The sequence below is a fragment of the Ischnura elegans genome, chromosome 9, assembly GCF_921293095.1.
Source record: "Ischnura elegans chromosome 9, ioIscEleg1.1, whole genome shotgun sequence".
NCBI classification, from domain to species: domain Eukaryota; kingdom Metazoa; phylum Arthropoda; class Insecta; order Odonata; family Coenagrionidae; genus Ischnura; species Ischnura elegans.
This window is the reverse complement of record NC_060254.1, coordinates 86,155,192-86,182,103: the sequence shown is the minus strand read 5'-3', so window position 1 is coordinate 86,182,103 and position 26,912 is coordinate 86,155,192. Positions and strand designations below refer to the sequence as shown.

The 26,912-nt window shown below is 37.8% G+C and overlaps 1 protein-coding gene across 3 annotated transcripts in view; it reads right to left on the bottom strand.

Annotated features, from left to right (window-relative positions):
* LOC124165375 overlaps positions 1-26,912 on the bottom strand; it is a 74,565-nt gene that overhangs the window by 28,721 nt on the left and 18,932 nt on the right. The window contains exons 7-10 of one of the 3 annotated variants that reach the window (XM_046542753.1): positions 24,441-24,673; positions 16,953-17,078; positions 14,692-14,922; positions 9,537-10,055 (exon numbers count right to left, since the gene is read on the bottom strand). In XM_046542753.1, coding sequence (XP_046398709.1) covers positions 9,936-10,055; positions 14,692-14,922; positions 16,953-17,078; positions 24,441-24,673 — 710 coding nt within the window. In that variant the 3' untranslated portion in view covers positions 9,537-9,935. Of the gene's footprint in view, positions 1-9,536; positions 10,056-14,691; positions 14,923-16,241; positions 16,431-16,952; positions 17,079-24,440; positions 24,674-26,912 lie in introns of those variants that run through there. The other 2 variants (XM_046542754.1, XM_046542755.1) reach the window with 2 other exon arrangements.

Genomic DNA, 26,912 nt, shown 5'->3' with positions numbered 1-26,912 from the left:
TGTTACGTCTATCATAGAATGTATACGTCTTAACAGACCATAAACGTGTGAGGCGCTGCTATCTTATGGTTAAAAATGGGTGTTCTATATTTCCGTGATCAATATACTTCGGAATAACTTTACCAATTACCATAAAAGTGTTCTAATTAATTTGTTAAAGAGAAGTTTTTATCTGAAACTACTTCAGAGCACCGTCCTCAGGGACCCTGAGGGTCCTACTGGTGGTCCTTGCTAAGAATTGCGTTCGTTCCCACGGTTTTTTTAAAGTACTTTCACTAAATGTCTTCACTAGTGGGATTGGATTTGTTATAAGATCGCTAAATATGTGCATAAAGTATCAAATCATGTATTCTATTTCATTTTAACTTATTTATTTACCTGAAAATCATTCTTCAAGAGGTATTCCACATTATTTTCTCCAATCAACTAAAGCATATTTATCCCAGCTTCCATTTATCCCAGCTATTATAATTTTGAGAGCTTCTTCATTTGATAAACGCCAGTGTAATCGTTATTAAAGTTTAGTTTCTAGGTCCAACAGTGCAAAATACGCAAAATAAGAGGGGTGTGCGAGAAGTACTTTTTGATCTCGAGTCGAGTTGAATACTACTCGCGAGTGTCGAGTCGAGTATGGTTTATCTCTGGACCAGGCAATATAGCAATGCATAGTGCATACTCCAACATATTCTCTTTTTTCCCGATCATCTCGTAAATTTTCAACTCTGAATGCTTATTCTGATGCAATAAGGAAAAGATAATGAGGAATGTTCATGTAATTGTCAGAATTAGGAGATGAATGAAAATTAACGTGTCTTTAACAGTTCCATGATAACTATTGAAATGAATTAATATCTAGCAATATGTCGGAAATTCAGTTAATATATGTATCCAAACTGCTACGAAGGGCATGCCTTTGTATAGTTGTAAAAAAATTATATTCGTACATGAATTATGTAATATTTGATCCTTTCAAGTTCTCCTGCAGAAAAACCAACTGTTTTATATGTTCAGGCAGGAGGTTTTGACGTCTCCATGTTACAGTATTACTGCCTGCAGGAAATGGTCTTTCGGTACACGCATGAGTGGCTGGACGGGGAGGGGGAGGGGGTTGAGGGGAAGTCTGTAGTAAGTGGTGCGGGCCGTACCTCAGCGGTGCCGCGGTGCGGGGTGGCGCCCTGGGGGGGATTGCATTACGACGGACAATATCTCGTAAACGCTTAGAGATAGGTCAAAACAAACAGAAAATTGGCCCAAAAGGGCTTTACTGTTATGTTTTACATAGGAATAGTACTATTTCGACCCCAAAAATCTCAATTGAGGGTCCTTAGTACTTAGGGCCCTTGGGGCACGGGTTGCCGTTATTTTAAAGTAACCAAATTTTAACACGTGAATATAGACCTCATTTATATCATTTTGAGACCAGGAAAACATAACTTTTCGCAATTCTGAAAAATAAGGGCCGGCCTACTGGACAAGTACTTTCTTGCCAAAATTGCAAGATTTGGGAACCTTGGAATTTTAATTAAAAATTATATTAAAAAATATTTATGGGAATTGAATCTTCATGGCATTTAAGTGGACGAAGCGAAAGAAGTATAGAACTTAGCTATATCTTTGTAAACCAAAAATATCTTTTTCTTTATTTCCCACTTCCTTTTATCGTCCTTATCGACACCTTTTTGTAAGTTCAAGAAGAAAACTTATCGCAGCAAAGGAATAAACGAACATTAATATCGGGCGTACGTTGTGCTCAAATACTGTAAAAGGTGATGGACACTATTTGTTACGTCAAACACCGCGAAAAGCCGGCATTGTTCGCTGAACGCTAAAAGTAACGAAGTGTTTTTCATTGCTAACCTAAACGCTAGATATTTTTCAAAGAAATCTAAACTATTTTTATGCATTCTCACATCGTTTGAGTTAAGTAAGTGGGGTATAAAATTATCGCATAGGAAAGTATGAATGAATGAAGCAGCGGTCCATTACAGTCCATCCGAGTACCTTCTCCTCCTGGTCGACAGACGGTCATCTTGGCGCCTAGGTCGACTACTATAGTGGGTGACTGCTACGTATACAGCAAGATGAAACTCCCAGGCTAAGTCATTAGGACGACATATCAAATTTAAAAACGATATTATTACATGATTTTTCATGATAGCGCCTCTTATTGGCAGTTTTCTCAACTTACTGGCCTCGACAGTTCTGTAACCTTAACTACTCGACTCGACTCAATGTTCGCAATGCTACTCGAAACACTCGAGTCGAGTACCAACTACTCGACTCGACTCGAATTTTCGAGTTCTCGCACATCACCACAAAATACCAATACGTATGCTTCGTTTTACTGATTGAAGTATTTTCAATTGTTAAATACCATCGGAAAACGTTTTCTAGATCTCACTTACTCGTCAAAAAATAGTAATTATTTGAGCCTTTACTATGCCACTTCCTTCCAGTCTCGCACTTGAGTTCGAACGAGCAGGAGGTCGTCTCAAATGTTCAAGGTGACGTGCTGGGTCGCTGAGGTCACTGGAAAGAGGCCAGAATGGATAACTGCATTAATCTCGGTTTGGGAATGACGTGCAGCGCAACGGTCAAGCGGTTTCCCTGGGAACCAGGTCTTACGAGACGGCGTTAGTCATGTCACCTGTCACTAATTAAGTCCTCTGTAAAACCTGGACCGTTGGCAAAAAATGCTACTACGTCTAACAGATAACTACATTAGGAACTAAACTACTTATTTATATACTTGGGTGTTTAAAATTTTCAGAAAATAAAAGAAAAAAAATCTAAAGCTGCTCAAGGAAAGGATACTGTCGATAAATAAAAATTTTTTTTGTATTAAATTCTTACTCAAATTATACTACAAATTGTAGCTAACCATGTTAAGTGTTTAAGTGATATAGATTTATGTATGGTAAAGAAGACGTATTCATTATTTTTTTCTTAAAAAATGAAATGGTCCTTATTTGTGCACACATACATATGTTGGGAAAATTACAGTTTTTGCATAACAACACAAGCAATTGCATGTAATTATTCACGGAAGGCAGTCTCGGTACAAATACTTGTACCTTTGAGGCTGCCTATAGCTCCGTGTTATTTGTTCTTAAAAAATGTTAACAGTGACGGAGTAAATATGCATTATTATATTATTATATTGACTCCTTTTTTAAGGGTCGTTTCTAAGTGGAAATGAGATAATACATTTGTGGCGAGATAAAAATTAAACTGGGGCTAGAGTATATAACCTCCTACCTCTCCACATTCCGTAGAATAGGAGGTTAGATACGCTTGGATAATGGGTGATGATGCAGGTGGAAGAGAAAGGAATTTCTAGTGAAAAAGGTATTGCTGTTATTACTTATTAAAGATTTAAAGAAGAGATGAATATGTAAGAAAAGAAGGATATTACCAAAGGGAAATTTCATCAAAATACTACCCCTCAAGTCGCCTGAATACCTCTACATCTACATAATACCCTGCGAGCCACCTGTAGGGTTTTTGGCATAAATACTCTACACTAATAGTAATACTAATACTCTATAGTAATGTAAACTCTATGGTTTTTGGCTTGGAGGGATCAATCGCCAGCATGCAGCATGCAATAGGATTCCCAAAGGCACACCACACGGTCCAAAAAACGTTACGCATACTAAGCAATGGGGTGGTTTCCTATTTTTTTTATTCCCTGAATCGAAAGACTATTACTCCTGGAGTACGCATTTCACGCTTTTAGATTTTTAAATGACGATATCTATCTTTCGCGATTAAATGAAAAGTGAAAATTTACAAGCGCGCGAAAACGCGACGGCTAAGTATGAATGCTGAGAAACGCCCGTGTGACGCCATTCTGGTTTCAGAGTACCCTGCTAGCAGGTAGCGCTTGGCTTAAATAAGGATTATTAATACCTCATCAAACGAAGAAAACTTTCCGACCTTAGCCAGTTTTAATAGGTGATTATTAAGATATGTTTCCCTGAGCTCTGTGCCTCATGCATGCATTGGTAATCTCAGACGATGTAAAACTCCTGACTACTCATACAACATCTAGGCCCCAATGACGTCACGTGGAGTGGCACCAATCTGGCCTTTTTCAAATTAGGTTAAAATTGACCATTAACATTCGTTTAAACTGGGATTTCTAAAACCAAATAATTTGTATATTCTGAATACAATAACGGTGGGTAACGAATCGCAAACAATGCCTCTCGTTTTCTTTGATGAAGGAAACTACCCTATTGTTCATATCATCTGAATAAATCTGTGATTTGCCAATGTTTCCAACGAAGGATGGGAAAGTACGAAGCCGAACGGGATCGCTTGAGCAAGCAATGCTCCGCGAGTTTAATCCTTTGCTGCATTTTGTATCATATACTATACAGTAAACTCATTGCCGGTTATTCTGAAAGGCACAATTATTCCTCTCTAACGCATGGTGTATCAGATATGACGTTAAACTATTTGGTTCTCGATGCAGTCAGTAGGTGCCAAAGGCAATCAGCTCCTAATTATGTTGATGGAAGTCAGCTTCCCGCATGTGAAACGACTAAGAGGATTTGCCCGAGTGGTATCTAGGCATGCAATTATTATAGGTACAGGCCCTGATTATTAATACACTATCAAACGAAGGAAACTCTCCGACCTCAGGCAATTTTAATAGGTGATTATTAAGAGATGTTTCCCTGAGCTCTGTGCCTCATGCATGTATTGGTAACCTCAGACGATGTAAAACTCCTATCTACTCGTATAGAAACTAGGTCCCTGTGACGTCACGTGGAGTGGTATCGCATGGGCGCCAATCTGGCCTTTTTCCAATGAGGTTAAAATTGACCATTAACATTCGTCTAAACTGGGATTACTAAAACCAAATAATTTTTATTTTATGAATACACTAATTGTGGGTAACGATTCGCAATCAATGCCTTTCGTTTTATTTGATGAAGGAACCTACCCTATTAAACTAAACATATAAAAGCAGTAGAAAAACGTGCCTTCTACTCATTAAGGTAATCAGCCAATAAAGCTGTAACACACAACACATGCCGTTAGAAATAATAAGAAAATTCAGAAACATGAATTAAGGAATACATAAGCAAGTAGGCTACACTGCAAGTTTGAGAAACTATTTTCCCATCCTCCAGTCTATTTGCGAGTTCTAACCACAGTAATAGACGATATCTAATAGGCGTAATCTAATAAAAATAATATAATATCTAATCTAATAGACGTTAGACGAAAGGTGATAGGAAATCACTTAATCAGCAGCGTAAATCTTACGAGAATTGTAAGATAATCAATGCATAAAGTAGAAAATTCGATAGCCTTAGTTTGACCAAAGTAATCCAAGTCCTTTATTGTACGCGTGATACACGGATTCCCTCTCCCATCCTTACAGAAGAAATATCTCTCGTATTTTATACATTACCTCTTTTCCAAGATGCAACCGCTGCTATAACGTTTGCGTATGGTGTAGGGAAAATGTTCATAATAGCCATGTGTTTGTTTACAAACGTTCATTTTACTCAGGGCAAGCCATTGCGCAGGTTAGCGTTGAAAAATTTTTCGAAATTTCGAGAATGCGAACTGGGAATTAGAGCTGAGGCTGTTTTGCCATCTCGCATTCATGCATTCTTGCATGCGTTCTAGCAATTCACCGTTTTACACGGCGCAATTTTGACGACGCTTTCTAACATACGTCAGATTGCGCAATGACGTGCCCCGTGTAAAACGACTTTTAGGGTCAATTTAACACGCCCTGAAAATGTCAGGATGATAGCTAGGCTTCAAACAAGTAATAGGCGAGGAACCTGCCGAGCATGAGTGATAAATTCTTTAAAAGAAGTATATTCAAAATAAATATGTTTCGCATTAGTAATTGAGAAACTATTTTCCCATCCTCCAGGACACCAAATTTTAAAAGCAAAATAAGGGTAGAGAGAAATTGGGTGATTCAATTCCATACGATTTTACAGAGTGTCCAGTCGATATAAGCAGAAATATTCATGCGTAATTTCCAATATTCAAGGGTAATTTAACAAGATTCAAGGATCAATCTTTCGTGAATACTGCGGTAGATAATAATTTTAAAACACGAAAAAATTAATTACCTTCTTTTAAATAATACTATATTTACGTATTTACCAGAATTGGGAATAGGCTAGTTACCACATATTTTATTTAAAATGTAAATTTATTCAACGCAAGCCAGTACGCTGCTTCGACCTAATAAGTGGATGTTAACGTCACCTGTCATTCTATTCTTCTTTTTTTTAATCTTACTTGATTCAAGAATGGTAGAACTTTCGATTCTGTTTCCTTGTCTCGCTTTCCACGTTTCGATGCGGCTGTAAAATTTCTACTTAAGCCCGTAAGACACTTACAATTTATTGGCCAATAATTCGGCGCGCAATATTGTTTAAAACATTGGGCGTCACGTTCCGTATAACACGTATCAATGTTCACACCAATATTGACCATGATAGTGTTCTAATGTCCCGCTAGAGAACGTTGTATAACGATGACTTTACGTTTTATAAGCATTCGTGTGATTTGTACGCTTCAAATGATAGTGAAACAATTTCTTTCGTCCACATTTTAGTTTTTCAAGCGAATTCTCGAAACAAGACCAACTTTTTTCAGCCAAACCGGATGTTTTGCAAAGAGCTTCTTGTTTTGGTCACTAAAAGTTAACAAAACTGTCTTTTGAAGGGATATTGGCCACTAGAAAATAGAACCTGTTTTAAATTCGGCAAGAAATCGTGTCCAATATTTCTAAAAGGATATTTGACTGGAAATTGATATGTCAGTTGGACCACAGTCCAATATGCAATGGATTGGACAATAAATTGGGAAGTGTCACACGGGCTTTAGTTGCAGCACTTTAAATTACGACAAACACATTTTAGACCAGAAAATGGATATTGAACAGGCAAAATTTTATATGAAATGAATTTGAAATAAAAGACTCTGAAATTCCCGGTTGGAGCAAAAATTCATGAATAATTCCCGATTTTCCCGGTCCCCGGACATCCTTTTTTAAGGTGCTTGAGTGAAAAATGCATAACAACTTCCTTGCAACTAACCCTGTTTGACTTTAAATACAGCATTCCTTATTAATAACATGACTCATAATGTACGACGAACATTATACCAGTTTTATGTCACAGGCATCAACATATGTATTCTAGAATTCATTGGAACTTTTTGTTAGTCCAGCCAAGTATCGCCATAAGAATCTGTGCAAAAATGTGGGTTTTCAGAAGCAATATCCACAAAAAATACAGCGTGGAAAGCCTACTTTTTGTGGCCGCCAGTCGATGGGGTAGAACTATAATTTCATAAAAATGGCATATACCTCGTCTCAAAGACCGACCTCCATTAGATTTCCTTCAAGGTTTCAAGTGAGCCTCTACGGAAAGAGAAGAAAACAGACTGTGATAGGAAAGGTAGGTGGAGGGGTAAGGGGGACGAAGTAAGTACGTGGCGATTGGGTGGAAGGAGAGCCAGAAGTGCCTGTCACTGCTGTGACGAGTCTCCCATGACAGCCCCTATGTAATTGCGGAGCAATTGCTCTACCCCCCCCCCCCCCTTCCTTTGGGAGGATAATTAAAGGGAGGAGGAAGAGAAGAGGATAGGGGGAGATAACGGGAGAAGAGGCGACTTCGGAGAGGGAGGTGGGAAGAAGGGAAACAAGGGTTGAAAGCGCCCTCAACGGTCGTACGCGCACTCTCCTCGAGACAAACATGCCGGATTGTTTTTGCTATTCATCCGAGGCTTCGGGGGTAATTGGGGCATAGGTATATCATATGCATATTTATGGGAATTTAAAGTTTAACAGGTTGGCACACCTACTTCATCTTCTTATGTTCCTTGAACAACATACCTTACCTCATTTTGAGTCATTTTGTGAGTTTGGGCAGCAGTGGAGTTTTAGTGTGGAGATTTTTCAAAGCAACACCCTGATTCAATTAGATTTGCTGGTTTTCATTGCCATGAGGTGAGTAATTTCAAACTATTAACCACTTTAGGATAAATATAAAGGTTGATTTTATTCCTGCATACGGTTGTTATCACTGGTAAATTTCCTGTAGTTTGTGTAATATGGGTGTTCTCGCTACCCCGAAAGGTTTTAGTTAAAACAGTGAATTTTGATGATTATTACACGGAAAAAATTTTTATGTACCTAACCTAGGTCATCAATAGCTTGAAAAAGCAGCAAACAATGAACAGCTGATGGAAGTCGATACAGTGGAACAACTCCCAACACCTGAGTTTGAGCCATTAACATACAAGCTAAAGACTTTCGAAGAACTTTTACTAGATCTTTCCAAAAATAATAGCACCACACATAAAAAGCCAAAAAAAAGATGAAGATTGTTCACACTTGTGAAATAAAAACGACAAAAAATTCTAATTGCACGTTCCATTGCCTATTTTCTGTGAGGTCTCAGTAACTGTGCTAATATAACGGCCTTAACGTGCATATTGATCAAAAAGTTGCGTAAACCCATATTTTTTCCTGATCATTTGAAAGTACTGACCAGTTACTGCAGACAGTTGTGGCAGTGGATATAGGATTTGCCATGGGGTGATCCAGTTATCCCTAAGTCGTTGAGTAACTGGGGCCAACTGAGACGTAAAAATAATATTAATATAAAATAATTATAAGCTAGTAAAAATTACATTCAAGCCACATGATTTACTTGTCCGATTGTTGATAAATCATTACTTGTTTTTTCTCAGCCATCTACCGGTGTTATCATTCCAAATAAAATATTTGAAAATGATATCGTACTATTACAATGCAAAACTATATCCCAGTAACCCCCGAGCACTTTATGCCCGTTGATAAAATTCACAATGAATGCAATTGGTCCCAATATCAGAGGGAATATAAAGATGGCGCGCATCGGCTTTTTCCCATGGGACCAAGATTTGATTGGCAAAAACCTATACGAGGTAATAGATATTTGACTGACTACGACGATAATGTTTATTTTTCATGTTGAATGTTTCAATTGGAAATTTTATTACAATTCAACTTCACCCTTAAGAAGGGAAAGAATCGGGATTTCAATCAAATTTAATTGTAAGTATTTAATTTCCTCCTTGCATTTCCAATGATAATACGGAAGCTGGTATTTCCCTATTGACCTCGGCTTTTGGTCAATGCACAGTCAATGCCTTCTAGTACAGGAAACAAACGATATAGCGGGGCTTATATTGTCTCCGTAAATTTTGCGAAGATGTTTGCTTCTACGTCTAAAAATTTCACCGTACGAAATTTTATATATTTCTGACGACAAAGTCAAAGTTACTCAAAACTAATCCAAATCAATGCTAGAGAGTGACAAAAATCTCGTTGCTGTCTCTACAACTAGTCTAACATCGACACAATTTGCGTATTATTATCTCCAACTGTATTTTGAATCACAAAATTCCTACCGTCTTAAAAAAATCCAATAGTAAAAGTTAACCAGGGCATGATCGTGAAGCTTTGGTTTTCATTACCACAAATGAAATTTGGTGAAATATAGAGGTTGATGAAGAAAATTTATTTCAAGTAAAATACAAATTTACCAAAGGATTATTACCTTTTTAAGGATACAAAAAGTAAATGCTATATTAATCGAATCATTTTCCGTTACACAAATGTGTGTAATCAAAATAAGGAAATGGATTACAGTTTTAGCTGGAAAAAATTCACAATCTCATACGCAATAAGCTGAAAACTCATGTTATATGAGATAAATTAAGTTGAAATTTTGGTGAACTGGTACGAACAAAAAAGAAGATAATTTTTTTCCTAATATTGGTTCAGTTAATCATAAAAACTTGAGACCCTTGAAAGGATATCATAAAATCCAGGGTTTTTAAATCGATAAAATAAGAATAAACCAAGATAGAGAGATAGCCAATAGAATTATTATAAGTCAATATGTCTTCTTTATCATCCAAAACGTAAAGCAACAAGGCCTCGTGAACAACCAGCATAGAACAACAGCAGCCATGAACATCATTATGATGCATACCATAGTAGCCACCACCAATACCTGATAATCTTAATTAAGGGCTTATACCAGAGCATAATCCTTTAATGCACTCATTCAGCAAAGTTTTCAGAGAACGATGGTTTACAGCACGGGTAGGCAACTTTTCATGTCAGCGGACCGTAACTTTACATACAAATTTAATCTAATTTCCATAGTTAACATACCGCGTGCGTTACAAATAAAAGTATTTTCCAGAGATATTTTTGTAAAATCATGGTGTGTGTACTTAAATTAAATAATGCTCAAGTCTCTTTAATAAAACTTTATGAATTTGCTTCGGGTCCCGCATACAATCCGTAGGTGCCGGGATTTAAATATTAAAATTACTAAAGTTCATTTTAGAAGCAATTCTCTCTATTATTCCCATTATATTGCATTTTTAGAGCAATTATGGGGTAACTATGTTGCCTTCTCATCTCTGTGGCTTACGTGGACAATGACGAACGTAATGAGGGTACCTTTTTATGTAAAAAAAACTCTCACCTCATGATGAAGTATAGAAATATAGTAAAAGACTGTAGTGCCTTTTGGATCGCAAAGTCTCTTCAAAGATGGCCTCGGTGCCATCATAGGATAACAGTTACTTTTAAACTAAATTAAATTTCCGTATTTTTGGTACTAAAGACTACATTTTGTGATATGCAGAACTTTTAATTTCAAAAAAGGTTTATTTTTTACTACCTCAACCTCTATTGCATTTCCACGAATTGATTATCTTCCTTGTCTAACTTAATGACTCAAAATATCTGCTAGGAAAATTAAATATCATATTTTGGACAGCGTTTACCAACTCCGTGCGATGCGATTGGAATTATAAGTAGGGATGTGCGAGTACTCGAAAATTCTAGTCGAGTCGATTAGTTTCGGTAACGGAACTGACGAGGCCATTAAGTTTACAAATCTGCCGACAGGAGGGGCTATCATAAAAATCATGGATTAATATCGTTTTTGAAGTCGATAAGTCGTTATAACGCTTTGGCCTGGGAGTTTCAGCGTGCTGTATACGTAGTAGTCAACCACTGTATCAGTCGACGAGGGCGCCGAATACCTTTTCGTCTGCCGCGGCGGCCGACCGTCTTCAGACCCGGCGTCGCGTCGTATTCTGAGTTATCAGAGTGGACCGCTGCATAGCTTATACTTTCTTATGCAATATTTTTATGCCCTACCCTACTTTCTTTACTGAAACGCCGAGAGAATGCGTAAAAATCGTTAAGATTTCTATTTATAAAATGCAACTTTTAGGTTTTAGCGGACAATACTGGTGGCATTGCAAGTGATGTCATCTCTTAGTATTTTTAGTACTATGTTCTTCCAATGCTAGTTTTCTTTTATTCCTTCGTTGCGTTTATTTTCCTTCTTGAACTTACAAAACAAGAGTTGCTAAGTTTGATTTAATGAAGTGAGAAATAAATATTTTTTGTTCTACAAAACTAAAGCGAAGTTCTATACTTCGTACGCATCGTCCACTTAAATTCCATGAAGATTCAAGATTCATAAAAATTGTCAATATAATTTTTAGTATAATTTCCTACGGTTCTAAAATTTTTAAATTTGGCGAGAAAGTACTCGTTCAGCCACACAAATATGTTACGAAAGTCTGTTCTCAACATGCAGTTATACTGAAACATGGATACGTCTAAACCTACGGTTTGAGCATGTACAACAATTGGATTTTCTGCAAAACAATTAGATAGGATCAAATTTTACATGATTCATTTACCTATATAATCTTTATTATAATTGTGCCAATGCATTTACTCAGGGCTCTTCCGAGCAGTTTGGATACATATATTTATTAAATAGGCTACATATTACTAGAGGTTTATTCATTTCAATTGTGCTCATGGAACTTTTTAAGAGGCATTAATTTTAATTCATCTCCGAATTCCGACACAATAACCATCAACGTCCCTCATTATGTTTTCCATAGACATCAAGCAAAGTATTCACAATAGAAAATTCACAAGGACATTGAAAAAGTGAGATTATCTTGGAGTATAAATTGCTGTATTGCCTGTTCCAGAAATAACCAAACTCGACTCGACTCGATACTCGCGAGTAGTTTTCAACTCGACTCGAAATCAAAAGGCACTACTCGCATATCCCTACTTATAAGGACTAGAATATCCAAGCTTTTAAATTATAGCTACCTAAATTATACCTGCTTACCTAATTTTATAGAGGTTACAAAAATATACCGCATGTATTCAAATGAATAGCGGGATTTTAACGTTTTATAATACGTATTTATTGCACTTAACTTACAGCTATAAATGATACGTAAAAGAAAGAGCAACTCAAACAGTTTTGTCTGTTGGGAACGATGCGCAAGTTCATCCAATGTTTCCGCCGTCACCCGTTAAAAACCACCACTAGCAAAGATGGCGACTAGTGAATAGAAAGAATTTTGTGTTTTACAGTTTGCAAAGAAGGAATCTATAGTTACTATGTAACGTGCATTCCGAATTCAATTCAATTTCGGTTGTGAACGTCGAGGTGATAACAGCATCCATGCCTCAATTCAACATATGTTTAAATGATAATATTTAAAGATTATCTTTGATTAACAACAAACTATGCGATATAAAAGTACTAAAAGGCCTTTATATGCATCTCCAATAATTTCCGCAACTTATTATGAAAGATGAATACTGTAAACTTCTTATTTATTCATAGGTTGAGTTACAAAGTTGATGAAGTTGACAAAACGGCTAATTTTACGGGGCGCGGAGTCATTTATGGCACTGGCATGTCTATCTTTTTTATAAAAAAAATAATACTTCGGAATTAACACTAAAATTTTCTTAAAATGACGTATTAATCATTCTTTTATCATGCACACAAGCCCAGATATAAATTTGCGAAGCACAGCGGCACGTCACTTTGACTCCCACAGTACTAGCTGCCCTTTCCCAATCAAGGAGCATGATTGAAGCAACTGTTGCAACAATTAGGGTACTCGAGAGACACTAATCAACGTTTGGAAGGGACTCGCATATCGCCTTAACGTGTGCCGTGCGACGAATGGTGTTCCCATTGAGCACTTGTAGGCTTCCATATAAAAATTTTTGAGTTGCTGTTTCATTAGATGAATGATATACAGTTTTAATTTTAGAGTAATAATTATTAAAAAGCGCCAAAACCAAACTATTCGATTTGAAACAACCGTTATATATCCCTCAAGTCGAGGTCATATTAACCTTCTGTCGGGCGCAATGGGTCTGACAGGCACAGCGCGAGTGTTTTTTCATATCTCCGTGTCAATAGGCGGTATAGGCCCCTTGGCACTTATAGAGGCTATTTGTTTTAGCATGCTCTACGCAGCCTTTTGCTTTTCGTATTTATGCCGACAGAACAGTGGTGGATTATTTAGCATAGTTAAACAAAATAATGGCATAATAAAGCAAAATAGACATAAATTGACTTAAATAAAGCATTATTAACTAAATAAGTTAAGAAAATAAAAACAATGATCTTATAGAACTCACATACTAAAATACATTAAATCTAATAATGAGCAATTCCACGTAAATGTCATACTGACTGGTTAAATAAAAAAAGTGGTTGGAGGCTCTGATATGGATCAAAATTTGTGCTATTAAGTCTAGACTTTCGTTATTAAGTGCTGACACTAGCATGAGTCGTGTTTGTCCTTGATAAGAGAATTTTTTTTATGTGCTCACCACAGTTTTTAGCCACATACTAACTTTAATGAGTCATCTACGCGCAAAAAACATCTGTTTCGCTAATTGATTTTTATGGCCACTGTATTAATAATTTTTTTCTATTTTGAGGTTCGTTCATTATTTTGAATGATTTTAAGGGTTTTTGCACAATTTTGTTTTGTTTATTTTGAATTAAAGAAGTTATTTTGTAAAATTTTTTGGCAGTGAATAAATCTATACCAGAAGGGAATCACAAAAGTCAGTCCGTGACATTTCTGGTCAGTCCGTGACGATGCTTTTCAAGAGGAATTACTCCTCTGTAAAATCAGTTATTGTAATGGGCTTTGCAGCATTATGAAATTTGCATTTGGTGTTCTGAGATGTATTTTACTGTAACTCTGATCACTCTTTGTTTCAGAGCAAACCTTAGAGGTTTTACTCTGATCTGAAAGTTCGTTTCATTTTTGTCAGTCCGTGACAGTGAATTTTAAGTCACGTAAGTCCTGTATTTTTCAAGGCAAAGTAGTGTATCAACCAAAGTTAAACTTCACACCATTGTGCAGCAATTTGGAAGTTGAAAAAGTTTTGTATGTCAGTCCGTTCGCGTTACGTGCGTTCTTAAAAGTTCAAAAACGCATTGTGACGGTCAGTCCGTGACGCGTGGAATCGCCCTAATACTTAAAAAGCACGTAAAACCGCACCTTGTTGGATCGGTCCGGGGCCGTATGACGGTTTTAAAGGGGTATATATACATATATAGCACATAAATCCTAATTTTAGTGTTCGTATACACTAATTATGGTGCTTTAAACTTTAAAGGTGTACCACCGAGCCATGTTAAGAGTTAATAGAGTTTTTTCACATATGTGCCTGTCAGGCACACTGCGCCTGAACTCAGCAATTCCAGTATTGCGCCTGACGAAAGGTTTACTAAATCCATAAACTAAACGTGCAATAATCGAGAAGGATACAGGTATAACTTCCGGTTTTCTCCGAAGGCTTTTAATATCCACCAGCGTGGGAGGCCCTGCTCCAATGGCCTGAATAGTGCACATATGCCGGGGCATGTAAAATGCATCCTCGTCGACATTTACTTCCGGCAGCGGTGGCTCGCGGAAATCTTCGAGCTTCGAGTAAGTTTCCCAGCCGCTGTGGCAAACGCAGGTGTTACCATCCACATCTCCCTTGTGGCATCGCAGCATCTAAATGTGACATCGTGTTTCGATCAAAGATAGAAAGAAGTAGAGTGAAAGAGACAGTTTCCCAAAGAATCTGAGTAACTGACGACGGACGGAGGAAAAATAGTCAGCAGATTCTCATTCATCTAGCTGCTCTATCACTCTGGTGATGGAAAAATCGATTTCGGTTAAAATCGAGGGTTAATTGTTAAAGATCGAAAAAATCCAGATCGATCCAAGATCTTCGAGTTTAGAGCCAAACTCGATTTTTCCTCTTCGATCTTGACTATTTCGTTTAAACTAAGCGGCGTCAATACCGGACGATGATAAAGTCATACGTCTCATGTGAATGGTCTTTCTTAAGGCCGATAAAATTGGAAAGGTACGCCCTCGATTATCAAAAAAGCATCATAATAAGTAAATCTTTCCTAAACATCTTATTGAATCGAATGGATGCAAGCAGTGATCCCAAAACTTTAATGTATGTTCAATTGTATATTTTTAATTGTTACGTACTCTAAGAAGATTTTTTTCGACTACTCAAATGTGAATTTTGAGTGTTATAAGAATGAATAATAAACATATTTTTGCATAAACTGTTTTTTTAGAACGGTAGAATTTTTCGATTAATCGATCTCTTGGTTAAAATTTCGATTTTTGTTCAAAAGTCGAGCTTTTCATTTCGATGGAAAACATTTTCAATATTTTTCCATCACCATCTCTCTCTCTCTCCTCCAAAATGACATCCTCATAATACATCGAACTTATTTCTTTCTAAATTTCACCATTTTAATCCCATTCCCCCCTTTTCTCAGGCTTCAACCCTGTGGAAATCAAATATTTATGAACATTCACATAAAACATCAATAAAAACAGGGAGGATAAAAACGAATTGGTTTTTTGTGCACATATTATGGAATGGATAACGAGAGATTAACAAAACAGATCTTGAAAAATCTTTCGGGAGAAAAATCCTTAACACAATTAGGTCCAAAAGTAAAGGAGGAAATAGGGAAAAACAGCAAAATGGGTAAAAAAAAAAGCGACAGAAAGTAAGCATCTTAGGAGATGAGAAATTAAATTAAGAGGTCACCTAAGTAAACGATAAAAAAGAAAAGGTTACAGGCTGTCAGAATAAAGTTAAAATATTTATAGTGAAAAGATTACTGTTTAAAAATTTGGAATTAGTTCGTGGCCCTTGCTTTAGAGGAGAGAAGAAGAAAAGCGAATGGCAGATGGCTCACGATGGGAGCATATCTCAACCACGTATATGCATTCAATGTAGCGGAAACAGGTACATCTATTTTTATGTAAAGTTGGCTAGTATAATGCAAAGCAATGAGTTTTGGATAAGATTTGTCACATGCCAAACACCTCAGAGGTGTTTAGTAGAGAGCTTTGTAGATCTCTTGGAAAACTATGGTTTCTGTTTGACTTCCAGAATTCCCTTTCTCTTGCATCTTTCTGAATGACCGTCTTTCTTCTATCCCAGGAGCAATGGTGTCATGATGCCGGAACGCGCCGTTCAGGCACTGGTTAACAAAAGGCATAATAGTCAAATAACACTTTTATCAACTTTTGTGCCACAAAATTTCTAATATTTACATTCGTAACCCAAAAAACTGTAATAATATTTAAATAAAAATATCTATTAAAAAATACGCAGAGTAATATTTCAGTTTTAAAAAAAGTTAAGGAAATTGCGTTCCGGCACAGCTAATATTTCCATGACACCACTACCCAAGTGCTATATGAACTTGAGATGCAACTTTACTCCACAATCTAAAGATGTTCCCAGCTAAAGAAACGCATATTTCAGGCGCTCGAAGACAGGTAATAAGAAAGAGAAAGGGAAGACCCTAAATTGTAAGCACAGAAGAGCATTGGAAAATTTTTCCTGAAGCATTAAATTATATAAAAAACAAATAAACGTATTATAATCAATGATCCATTGATAATAATCACGGTTTACGAACGTAAAAACAATTTTTTATATTTATACTCTATGCTACAGTAAATGGATTTGGATTCCATAATAGGGTAACTTATTTTACCTTTTCTACGACATCGAGGTCGTAAGAGGTTTCTTGTTCCACGACACCGATGGTTAAGAACTCTATATCCTCGTCCGTCAAAGGGTTCTCCAAATCGAGGCAAATGTTACTCATTGGATGGTAGGCCTTTGCATAAAAAAATAACCGGGAGATAATTATTTAAAAATATATCAAGTAATTGCATGACAATAAATACAAATAAAAGTAAGAAAGAATATAAAAATAAAATTTAGGTACGAATTTTAGTGGGTGAACTTAAGTACAGAAAACAAAAACATAACATATAGATATTTTGGGAGATATTAGGTATTTGAAATACCGATATGATTAAAATTTATCTTATGAACAACTATTTAATTGGATTTCATTCTGTTACAGCGGTACTCTGATTCAAAATATTTGAATAAATATGTGAAAAAATATTGAAGTGAAGTCGTGCTGCTCTTCTTTGTCTATTTAGGAAGACGAAGGGCTCAGTTTGGTACATTGTCAATAAATTTGCTGAAAATTGTGTTACTTGCGTTTTCTGTAATTACGTTACATATTGCAACACCTTGAAACAGTGCGCCTCCCTTCAAATTGGGCCTCGGGCCAACGACATCCTAAATTCGGCCCTGGAAAGAGTGGAGAGAGTGATTCCAAGGTATCGAAGAGTTCTTATAGTGGTGAATGGAGGAAGAAGAGAAGTCGGGGGAGTATAGAGTTAAGTGGAGATGGTACGAGACGGTGCATGGGCGTACCCAGCAAGGGGCAGGAGTTGGAAGCTACCCCCCCCCCCCCCAAGGAGCAAAAATCGTAAATTTCTGTAAGGAAAATAATATTATTTCAAGAAAATAATTTTAAAAACTAATAAAGAGCTGTTGCAGTTTCCTTAAAATGTAGGTTTGACTCACCTTTCATGCTTAAATCTTACCTATAACTTGAACAACCATGGCTTGCCCCCCCCCCTTAGTTTTGATCCTGGGTACGCCCTTGAGACGGTGGGATTGGGGCCGCTCCCTCGCGGCCAAAGAACAGAAACATCGCAATTGCGCACGACGGGGATGGTCTGGGAAAATTGTGGCTTCTCCGCCTTGGTAGCGCTGCGATCGAGAGTGGTAGGGGAAGACGAGGAGGAGAGAGGGGAGGGGTGTGGGGGAGGATGATCAGCAAAGGGGAAATACCTCAATGGAACATCTACATCCACACAATTCTCCAAAAGCCACCCACCAATTGGCGTGTGGCAGGAAGTGCAAAGATCACAGCCGTTAATGCCTTCGAGAGAAGAAATTAGTTGCGCGTTATGAACGGATTCGATTACCTGAGCTCGCCCTATTTTCTTAGCGTCCTTCATTATTAAGGTTATTAGTCTAAAGCCGTGATTCCCAGCCTTATTTCCTCCCATACTATATGTATATTTCTAATATTGTACCCCCAAAAATATAACGTGCACATTTTTTACATAATTTCATCACGGGTAGGTGAATCATTTTGCTATACATAATTGTATAGATAGAAAATTTGTTTCAAATACCCCATATAATATTTAGGTATACATATTTCCTGGTTAAGAGATACACAGTTCCTGACGTCCGCCGTTACCAATTATTTTCGGCGTACCAAAGACTGGTTCTTCGCGTACCCCCAAGGGGGGAACTGCTGGTCTAAAGAAAATTTGTAGGATCATTTGCTGCTTAGGCGAGAATCGGTGAGAACCGCCATTTTACATCTAATAATATGAATAATTTAAAACAGGTACTACACTGCTTCAACTGCAGGCAACATGGAAAATAGCAAAATGAAGTACCATGAAATATTTAAAACTGTTTACGTATTTTCAGATTACTGGACTTGGTCGGATACGTAGTTCGATCTTCATCAACAACAAATTACGACATATAATTTACGAATTTGCATCCATTTAGAATAAAAATGTGCAACATTGATCAGTTACAAAGAAACACACCTAGCTTACACGTAAAAGGCCACGAGTAGATACTTTGACCGCAAACAAGCGGGCAAACAAACAAGCAAGTAAGAAAAACAGATGCTTTTTTTCTTCGCCTATCCATTCCTCTCACAAAATAGGACACACATACAAGTTGTATGCAAATCAACTGAAAAAAATACATCTGCCCGAGCCGAATGAGCTTAACTCCACACAACCGGTCACCCCCATCGTTGGACCAACTTAAACGCCAATGGAGTTCAGAAAAATATTAGATACAACACCAGACTAGCCAGCCGAAAAAGCAAAAATTCCTAAAAGGTAAAGAAATAACGAAAAAGGAAAAAGAGGTAAAGAACTGATACTCGTGTAAATGATCCGCGTGTACAGAAAGATTATTTTTATCGTTTGCAATTTCCTAACCTTATGTGAACATTCGTACAAATAACAACCTAAATTTAAGTCGTAATGTCATTCCAATGGGTAATTTATACACAAACATTTGAGGCAACATAATTCGGTAAATCAATCCAAGAGGACACGTAATCGAAAAGAATCGTAATTTCATTTCACTAGGCACTTTATTCACAGCCATTTGAGCTACCATCATTCGGTAAAATAACCCAAATGGACATAAAATTGAACTGCGTGACAACAAAACGCAGTCTTCCAGCTCGAGGAGTTTCACACCCCGGGGCAGGGATAAAATATTTTTCTAGCTCAACCGTGGGAATGGGAACTGGAGAGCGAAAACAGCACAACGATTGTAAATGCATCTTTTGAAATAAAATAGAAGCCAGAGAGGCAAAGAAAAACTATCAGCATTGATAGACGTCTTTTGAAGCCACGTAATTTCCTGAATGTTGCCCGACAATTCTAGAAAAATTCCCGAAACGATAACCAAATTCTTCTTTCTTTGCATAAAAATTCATAACAGTTAAATGAAAGTCCACAACCGGTTTAACAATATTTTGGACTATTTCCAGAAGAAAATATAAGAAAGAGGTAAGCCACTTAAAATATAGAGCTATTTGAGCCCCACAAACAGTCTCTCAAAGCATATTTTCACAACGGCTCATATCCTCAATTTGTTCTGAACTGGAACACAACAAATTCTTCCTTCCCGAGCGCAAATAATTAATTGTTTTTACATGCTTAGAAATTTAACAACTCTACGTTCAAACTAAATAAAGTTGAATTATTGAATTTATAGCTCCTTGCATTCAAAGAAATTGATGTTCAATTTCTCTTTCTCCATAACACCTGCATGATCTCTATAAAAGGCTTCTATGATCAAAATGCAATGATTATTAAAGAATCCCACAGTTATGTAGACACTGTATGCTCTAAACTAACTTTAATGGAGGAGTCCGAGAAAAAGAATGACTGCCGCAGTCTTAATAGAACTATTCAGCATGACATCAATAGGCAAATATTGGAATGCATAATTCAAAATCTTAATGTAATAGGAATATGGTGTTAAAACGAAATTGGTTATGTTACATTTACAATTCCATCATCCTTTTTGCATCAATATCAGAATTGAAATTCAGTTAAAAAGTTGAATGCGCTTTAAAATGTAGCCCAAATAAGGATTCACCCTTACTCTACTAATCTCGTAGAGACTTTATGGTTACCCATCACTCCCATTCGCCCAGTCTTTTCGCATGGCTCCTTGTTTGCTTCGAACTTAAGCTGTCATCTCGAAGTTTTCTAAGAGTATAGAGTACACCTTTGTAGCTATATTTCTGTACCTAAACTTATAAAACTTTTTCATGATTAAAGTTTTGCACCTCAGAGAAGTAGACGTAAATATTGAAAAAAAAGGCTGAGTTGTATACTCTAAAAATATCAAAATTATATCGCAAGTTATAATCGAGTAATAACTACCGAAAAATGAAAGAAGAATACAAGCAGTGGTATAGCCAGGAAGGGCACAGTGGGCACATTCCCGTCCTCCCTAAACCAATTATTTTATCAGAAAAATATTAACCTATTTTTTAAATTATTCTAAGTCGCCATTACTTTTTAGAAAAACAGCTTCCCAACGATTCATCAATTGCGTAATTTTAAGCGTCAAAATAGCATAAAATATGATATACAGAGATAAAAATGTTCACATTTTCTTCAGAGGGGGGTTCCATACCCCTGACCCACCGGCTAGTGCCCCAAGCATATCGTCCTGGCCACGCCCGACTACCGTTCGAGCTAAGTGATGCGTTCTCTTATGGAATCAAGCAAAAGGAAGTGGTATGTAGTTTTTCGTCCCTGTTGTAAGAGAATTACCCTAGATCATGCAGGATTTTACTTTAAACATATGATCAATATGCAAGAATAGCCATTAGAAAATTTTTCTCTGGACCGGGAATGGAACCACGGCTTTCCGGGCCACTGCGCCGACTACTACGCTTTCCAGGTTCTTTAATTCCCCCAACACCTAGTACCATGAGCCTCGGTATAATTGCCATGGGAATTAAAAGAACCTGGATAGCGTAGTGGTCTGCGCAGTGGCCCGGAAAGCCAAAGGTCCGTGGTTCGATTTCCGGTCCAAGGGAATTTTCCCAATGGCTATTCTTGTATGTTCTTGTATTCTTGTATGAAATGTATATTTCACCGCCGTTCACGCAGCAGGATTAGAAAGATTACACATATGATCAATACGTGCAATTTTCCTCCTCCTACATTCACGGCCATCTCCCTAAAACGAGAAGGATCCAGGAAAGAAATCCGTGCTGTTTGTTCTGAAATTTCGTTCCAGTCCGCTTTCCCATCTCGTCAAACACCGATTTCTCCACGGAAATTGAATGCACCTCTTTTCCAAGCTGTCCGTCGTTACACCTCCTCTGAAAATGGCCGATTGAAGAAGAGAGGAGTGGAGAGAGAGAGTATAGGGGCCTCGTTTCCCACGTGATTCACAAACGATGAATACCACCCCTTCCGTACTCTCATCCTCCTCTTGTTCCAGCCGTCAAGGAAAATACAAGGCAAAGAAAGTGCTTAGAGAAGGCGAAGAGCGAAGAGTGGGAGAAAAGAGAAGTCTTCTCCAAACGTTAGAGAGAAGACGGGAAAACTTAGATGGCCACGTTATGAGAAATGATGGCCTGATGAAAATAATCATAGACGGACATGTGGAAGGGAAGAATGGCAAGGCCCCGGATGAGTTACATAGTTATAATGGATGGTTTTAAAGGATGTAAAAGAGAAGAAATACGTCGTATGAAAAGGCTAGCGGATAGGAGAGGGGAATGGAGAGCTGCGTCAAACCAATCTTACTAACTTTTTTTAGTAGGATGCGAACTTATGATAATGATGTAATATCATAGAATGCTGAGAGCTGAACGCGACTATCAAACCGTAACTAAACCATTTTGATTCCGTTCATTATAACGATATGAAGAACCGAATCACAAACACGGGAGGAGATACTCCGGCCTCGGTGGCGTCGGGGTAAAGTCCCCGGCAGCTAACCTAGAGGTCGCGGGTTCGAATCCCGCCTGGGTGGATTGATCACCATCCAGGGCATGGATGTTTGTGATTGTACATCAAGTTAATTGGAAGAGAGGACAACAATGTCCTAAATTCGCTTGATAAGACGAAATAATAATAATAATACTCGAACCGGATCAGCAAAATGAACCGAAAATTTCACCCCTGACGCTGAGTCTCCCCCGAGGTGAGGGTGGGTGGGTCAGCGATCAACCCCCCCCCCCCAAACTCTCCCCACTCCTGAAATCACCGATACCTCCCCCCACCCTTCCGATAGCACTCCCACGATTTGCGCCAGTCTCGAGCCTTTCCCTTCTCTTTGCCCGTGGAAAACAGGGCGGCCCGACTTGATAGATTACTGTGTTTTACGATGCGCTCGGGAAGGGGTGGCTGTCAGTCATCCTGCCCCGCCCCCGGCGGCCTCTTCCTTTGCCTCCTCTCTCCCAAACGCATCCGTTCTGTTTGCCTCCTTTCTCCTTCCCTAGTCTTTTCCCAGTTCGAGCGTCACCTTTTTTGTTTGCATCGCTTCAAGATCCGTCTCGAGTTAAGTCTCCTTCATTACGTCCTTTCACTTTCCTTTGCATTCATTTCTGGCACCCATTGGAGAGGAAAAAGAGGCGGTATTGATGTGGGTATAGGGCGAAATAACTGACTGTAATATTCCACAAAACTTTTTTATTCCGACCCTGGATTTCAACTAATAGATACACAACCGAGAACCGAATTTTAAATGTTCACTTTGACTCACTTTTTAATGTTCCACAAACTTTATTACTTCGACCCTTGGTTTTAGCCTTGAAAATCTGTAACATATTTAAGCATTAAACATCGAAAACAAAGGAAGAGCTAACGCTTTGAGGTGTATTTATGCACAATTAAGCTAATTGGTCACAATTTAATACATAAATTGTCACCATGTGAAAAACCTAATGTCATAAAATAAAATCGCCGCATATAATTTTTTCATTCCTTCGAAAATTATGGATTTATGCCTATGTAGACTTTAATCCGGAGGAGTAAGAAGTACTTCCCTTCGATGTTTAATTACACTATGCATAAGTAATTTGCGGAGAGTTGGAACCAATTTTGTCTTTCCCAAATTCAACAGTTCAGAACTATTGAAGCAGCGCAGGGTAAAATATATATTAACACAGGGAAAAGTTAATATCATCACGAATAATTTAAAGACAAAATAACAAGTGGATAATACATAATTTAACAATTTATGTTTAACTTTTCCGTTTGCTGAAACAGATTTTTTGCATTAATATAGCTAATCAAAATAAAGTTTTAACCTAATGTTTAAATAAACTTTGAACCACAGCAAAACTTATGTACAGATAATCGACCCATGAATTAACCGCGAATTTGATCCATAGCATCCTGTTCACTGAACGCAAATGTTCAAATGAACACGAAAACAAAATGAACGCGAGATCCCAAATGAACAGCCAGAGGAAACGAACGGCCTCCGAGAAATGAACGCGTTGGGAAAACGAACAGCCTCAGAAAAATGAATACCCGTTCAAAATATTAGGGTGTTCGAACCATGCAGCAGTTATTCGTTTTCGTGGACGGGGGAAAATGGTAAAGAAGCAAGGGAAGGGACTCGGTCGTCTATGACGCACTTCAGTGGCTTTGGATGGTCTGCATTGTAACCACCATCTTTTGTAACAAGAACGCACTTGCTAGAGAAAGCTGCAGATCAAAATACCTCTCGGTGAGCATACCTTTTGGACCGAATACGCCGCTCGTGTGCACTGCAGACATGAACAGTGAGTTTTAGGGAACTGTTCATTTTCGAACCAGTTCATTTCAGTGAACAGTTCATTCGACAGTTCGGTCCGTTTTGGCTCATCTCTACTTCCTCTTTTCTTCTCCGCTGAATCTTTCAGGGTAAACCCACGTCCCTCGAATAAATGTTTCCAACGATACCGTCAGAGCTGCCATGTGGACAGTTGCCGAACTACATTCGTTTGGTCATATCGTCAACAATCTATTGATACCTTATTTCATAAAACCTAAAATCCGTTCACGTCCAAAACTTAGTAAAAGATAGAATAGCATATACTCACAACGGTTGGAAGATCCGCATTCGCGTTAGACTCACACAAAGGCACCTTGACACATAACCGAGACTTCGGGTCGAAGTAACTTCTGCTTCCCGAATACTTAATGATACAGTCTACGGGTAGGCACATATCCATGGGGTCTTCGTCTGGTGAGTCGCAAACTTCGGTCTCGAGTGTAGGGTTCAGAAACTTTCCCATGTCGAACCTCCACTTCACTTCGGCGAGGTCGTAGTAGTCTATTAAAAGCGAGGAAAAGATTGAGTCCGACGAGACCATTCCGCTAAAAATGGCGAGTAATACTGATTTAATAATAATGTTATCGCATAATAGCATATTTCTTCACGTAGTAGTACGAATCGAGTATATTCAAGCATTAACATCATAACCGAAGGTATGGAATATTTTAAATTCAATTAAGTATCCATTTTTCTCGCCAACCAAATGTAAAACTCCATACCCAAACACGTTTTTATGCAAATCTAAAAGATTTGTAATTTTACAAAAAATTAGACTTCCCGTGCATTTTATAAGTGAAGCAATTATCGAAGAAATGACCCATTTTGGTGCATTTCTCATTCATTTTCATTTCAAAGGATTCTTCGTATTACGCCAATCGGCACACCCAGTATCACGTCACTGATTCATCGTAGTAAGGATTTGGGTTCAAACCCCCTCGCCCCCTTTAAATGTGCATGGTACGGTAATACGGTATTAAGAGCACCCCTTCCAAATGATATAAGAATGCTGGAACGAACCACGAACCCCTGGCTGCGGCCCTTCAAGACCGTCTAGCTTTCTAATCCACACAGTCAAGACATTCCGGATATTGCAGAAGTGCGACATAAATATTATCTCAAAAACATGTGAGAAAACATTAGACATCATTTGGAATTGTAAAGGAAATTCAAGAAATTAAATAAATCAGCGAAGAACTCACGGTAATTAGGGAAACTAAAGGAGCCAAAAAATCAAAACGTCTTTCAAGAAGTAGATGAGATCAAGACAGGAAATAAATGGAGATTAGCTGGGAAAATATCAAAAAAGGGCTTCAGGAGACCGCAAGAGAAGTTATAGGGAGAAGAAAATGTGTTCAGAAAAAGCCATGAATTACGGATGAAGTCCTAGACCTCATTGAAGAACGGAGAAAGTATAAGAATGTGAATACTGAGGAAGGACAGGATTGCTACGAGAGAATAAGGAACGAGATTAGTCGCAAAGCGAGGAAAGCCAGAGAAGCGTGGATGATGATCATATGCGAGGACGTGCAAAATAACCTCGTGAAAGGGAAAAAGGAAGCGGCCTAGAAAATAGTGAGGAACCATTTCAAGGAACGAAACACAAGATGTAATACGATAAGGGTCAAGTATGGAAATATTTTAACTGAAAACAAAGGCAAATCCGAGAGATGGAAAGAATACCTGGAGGAGATATACAACGGAAGCAAACTCAGCTCAAAAAACTATCGAAGAGGAATGAGAAATAGAAAAGAATGACAGCGAATCCAGCATTTTAAGATCGGAATTTGACGCTGCAATAAGAAAGAATACCTACGACAGAATAAGTTCCCAGGAATAGATGGTATTCCAACAGACCTAATCAAAAATGCGGGAGAAATGGTGAAAGATAAAAGGGTTAACTCAACTAAGTATAACAAACTATCTGCGATAGGTACTCAACAGGTGATTTACTTAATGAAATTACTTCGAATAAAAACATCTTCATTCCTATACCCAAAAAGAAGAGAACATAGTAGTGCGAAGATTTTAGGACCTGACGACACATGCCATAAGCCTGACGACACATGCGTTGAAGATACTGACAAGAATCAATTACAGGAGAAAAGAACGACGAGGGGAAAAATTCCTGGATGAAGACCACTTCGGATTTAGGAAAAGTAATGGTACAAGAGAAGCAGTTTTGGCTCTTATTCTGATCATAGAGAAGACCAAACCTACTTACATGGCATATAGAGAAGGCATTTGGTATCGTGGAATGGAATTCAATGCTTAGAATTCTGAAAGAAACCGGAGTGCTTTAAAATTATCATAGAATTATTCACAGTTTGTATAAATACCAATCGGCGCGCTATATTATGTGAAGATAAAATGTGGACCCAATTGTGCAGAAGCAAGAATAGAAAAAAGAGTAATACAAGGGTGTGCAGTGTCTCCCGTAAATTTTAATGCTTACATCGAAAAATCCATCTTTAAAATCAAGGATAAGGCTTTGGGTGTCAATATCCACGAATAAAAAATAAGTGTGCTGGGATTAGCTGACGACATGGCAGTCAATGAGACAGAGAAAGATTTGAAGAAGACTTTGAGAAATATGGAAAGGACAATGGCCAGATACCAGCTGAAAATCAACAAAAAGAAGGCTAAGATATTAGTATGCACCAAAAGAGAGGAGACTAAGAAGAACCATTAAGCTAGAAAAGCATAAGCTTGAAGAGGTGAAAGAATTTTCTTACCTGGG